The sequence below is a fragment of the Rhagoletis pomonella genome, unplaced genomic scaffold (genome assembly GCF_013731165.1).
Source record: "Rhagoletis pomonella isolate Grant_MI unplaced genomic scaffold, Rhpom_1.0 Rhpom_scaffold_00005, whole genome shotgun sequence".
Taxonomy (NCBI): Eukaryota; Metazoa; Arthropoda; class Insecta; order Diptera; family Tephritidae; genus Rhagoletis; species Rhagoletis pomonella.
The window spans coordinates 43,305,546-43,308,682 of NW_023458559.1; the positions used below are offsets into that span (position 1 = coordinate 43,305,546).

A 3,137-nucleotide genomic window follows, 5' to 3' on the forward strand; every position below is an offset into this window, starting at 1 on the left:
CCAGATGGCAAACAATTATTAACTGGTTCACAAAAGAGCGAACATAAAACAATGGGCTACAGCGAGACACCATTGCGTGAGCCATGCGAATTTCTGCGCAAAAATGGCGGCGTCAAGTGGCAACGTAAACGAGACCATACCTGTCCCAAACGTGACGCACTCATGTTGCCAGTACCACGCTTGGAAGATTTGAAGAAGGAGAAGCGCGACAAGGACAAGAAGAAAGTGAATTTTATCAAGAAAAATGTACTTTGCATTAAGGATGCAGCGGCCAAATGGCATCCGCCGCAATATATAGATTTTCATACAGGCACTCCAAGAAAGTTGCAAAATTCCGGACTTGTGCCACAATATGTATGCTCGGGAGTTTTTGGTAAGGTACCCTGCTATTTGCGTGCGCATAAGCGGCATATGCTTGAGGCATGCAGAATGGAGCAGACTCAAATGGCAGAACGCTGCAAATTCAATGAAGCGCCTATACGCCAATTGCCGCCAGAGGAGCGTGAGAATATATTGATGGTAAGAGGAAGAAGGAAGTGTAACTCACGTGAGTGGTATTACAATGGTTGGGAATAGCTCAGATTTAAAGAAAAAAAAACACGTTTTTGAAACGTTTTCTGAACGTAAATTTATGAAGAGCTTTTTAATTTAATTTTAATGTTTTTCAGGGTCTTAAACAACATTTTAATGATGTATTTAAAGCTTACCAAGCTGGTTCACTCTATACTGATACCATCTCGAAGCGGTTGAGAAAGTCAAATTTGGAAAAGGAATTGCGCCGATTGGAACACGATATTTTTCTCCTCGAATCAAATCCAGTAATATATGTATCTGAATTTTAATTCTTAATAAAGCGAATATTTAAAATTATTATACAAATTTTTACATAATTAATTACTATACGAATGAGGGTGCGGCCTCAAGATCCTAAGATGTATCCCATGATAGTACGACCAATGGTGTCCTATGGGGCAGTGAGTCACGCCACGTAAGCCACGCTCATGTTGTCTCCCACCGCATGCCCGACGACAGCACTATAGGTAGTTCTGAAACTATGTAAAGCCACTGCTCATCTCCATAGAACAGGCGACGAGCGTACTCTCCTAAACTTTACATTAGATGAAGTCTATGGCAGAGGTAACGTCCTATCGTCTAGAAATATTGGGAATTTAGGATCCCAACTAGCCATTTTTTGCAGAGATGATATTAATAAGGCCACTGTTACTGAAAACAAATTCAAAATAAGAGCTCTGATTCCCTAGCATTTTCACAGCGTGCCCTTCGCATTCACGTAACTGTGTTTCTCTTTTTTAATTGCTTACAATACGTCTCGCTTTCCTATTCAACCCAATGTAACAGTCTCTCACAGCTAGAGTTGCGTCCGATCGTAGCGTGGCCGTTGGCTGTCCGCTGTGATTGAGTTTTTCGAATAATAATAATAATAGATTGATCGATATTCTTACGACTGAGCCAAATACTACACAATACCATTTTTCGGGCTTCGGAGAAGTCGATCAGCCTAAATACATTATCGGTGGTTTCTTCATGGAGATACATTTTTCCAACGATGCGACCAAAAATCATCTCCTTACTCATCCTGGTATTAAAATCGTAAGGTAGAATTTTAATCTCGTGTCGGGACAGCGTTCACTGGCATGAACAACAATGCTCGGCGATAAAGCCTCTTCCCAACACAAATCCAACACAGAATTAGCGCTCTTTGAGGTGGCAAGTGTAGCAGATGTCGCCATTTCCGTCGTGTTTATTAACCTGTCCCGAGTATCGCATCCGCAGCCGAGCCAAAGGTGCGAATATTCCTCAAATCATAAGTCCTTCAATATTCACCGTGGTCGTCATCAAAGGGGGTCGCATCCGAGGCACTATTCATTGCAGTCATTTTCTTTCGCGACCGGTACCTACACCCAGCGCACAACCAGAAACTGGTACAATTTTTATTGCATGTATATTTACGCGAACGCTTTTCCCGAGAGACAGGCACCGGAATGAAGCCGCACTTCATGATGAAAAGATGTTTCAGACTCCAGTGAACCCTTAAACCGAATTCGTCGGATTGAGGCACGTCAAAGCAATGTCTGCCGCGTCCAAAGGCTCCACACGGAGATTCGCACATGCGACTCCCATGTTGCCGAGGTGTAGTTTCCACCGATTTAAAGAATTTAGATTAATAAAATGTATGCGAAATGCATACTAAATTCGGTTTTAAACTGTAGAAGGATGAGCGACTAAAAACTATTCACAATCACTTATTGAACTAGAAAACGACATTGAAAATACCATGGATAATCGAGTAATAGTCGTTTATCTACTACTAGTCGACACTCGCGTTAGGGGTGCTTTACTAGCGTAATAGTACCACTTCGTAAATGAGTCGTCGAGGGAGATATTCAGAATATGTATTCATGTGAGAATGCAATGTGTATACATATGTAATGCTATGTGGTTTATGTTTATTGAATTTTGTTCCTTTTTTAGTAATAAGATGCCATAAGTCTTGGAAACTTTAGGAAATATGCTGAAAATCTACAATCTAAAGACATACAAGTGTATTTAGTATAATATTTTATGAAAAAAACACATAAACGTTTACAGCGTCAAAAGCAGTTACTTGTAATTGTTTTTTTTTTCCAAATCTTCACTCGCTGCAGACTTCTGAATGGTTATCCCAAGCATTAACCTGAAAGCACCAACGAGAAAAAAAACAAATTTAAAATGTATTTACATAAATATCCATCATAAACATACCTGACACTCCCTACTACAATACCATTGATTGCCACAACCGGCGCATACAAAGCGCGCTTCATGCATTTTGCACTCTTGACACAATTGTAGATGATGATCATTGTTGTGCACGTCGCGCATTGATTTATGTGGAGTGGATTTTACATAATCGGACATATCGTAGTATGTGTTGGATGGAGAATTCTAAAAATATTAAATATACATATGTATAAGTCATTATTAAGGACCTTTTCGAGGCACGTAATAAAAGCGGCATTACTACCATACCGATGAAAAATGGCAACATTGATAATACATTGCATTACATTCACACAGAACGTGATACTTACCTCTCTGAACTTGGCAGGACAACTTTTTCTCAAAGCAAAAATTCC

At 40.0% G+C, this 3,137-nt stretch overlaps 3 protein-coding genes across 3 annotated transcripts in view; 1 reads left to right on the forward strand and 2 right to left on the reverse strand.

The window, feature by feature from the left end:
• Positions 1–45, reverse strand: part of LOC118740119 (early endosome antigen 1-like) — a 2,167-nt gene extending 2,122 nt beyond the window's left edge. The window contains exon 1 of the mRNA XM_036471612.1: positions 32–45. Within this exon, the coding sequence (XP_036327505.1) occupies positions 32–45 (14 nt within the window). The remainder of the gene's footprint in view (positions 1–31) is intronic.
• Positions 46–48: 3 nt separating this feature from the next.
• Positions 49–870, forward strand: LOC118738999 (enkurin-like; the record flags this gene model as incomplete). Its single annotated transcript, XM_036470074.1, is given in 2 exon segments — positions 49–519; positions 669–870. Coding segments are annotated over 2 exon segments (645 nt in total), but the record flags the coding sequence as incomplete, so codon positions are not given.
• A 1,765-nt stretch (positions 871–2,635) lies between these two features.
• Positions 2,636–2,987, reverse strand: LOC118739000 (zinc finger MYND domain-containing protein 10-like). Its single transcript, XM_036470075.1, has 2 exons — positions 2,764–2,987; positions 2,636–2,695 (listed from the first exon to the last, which is right to left on the reverse strand). Exons 1-2 carry the CDS (start codon positions 2,917–2,919, stop codon positions 2,654–2,656), a joined length of 198 nt encoding a protein of 65 aa, XP_036325968.1. The 5' UTR covers positions 2,920–2,987; the 3' UTR covers positions 2,636–2,653.
• Positions 2,988–3,137: the final 150 nt, after the last annotated feature.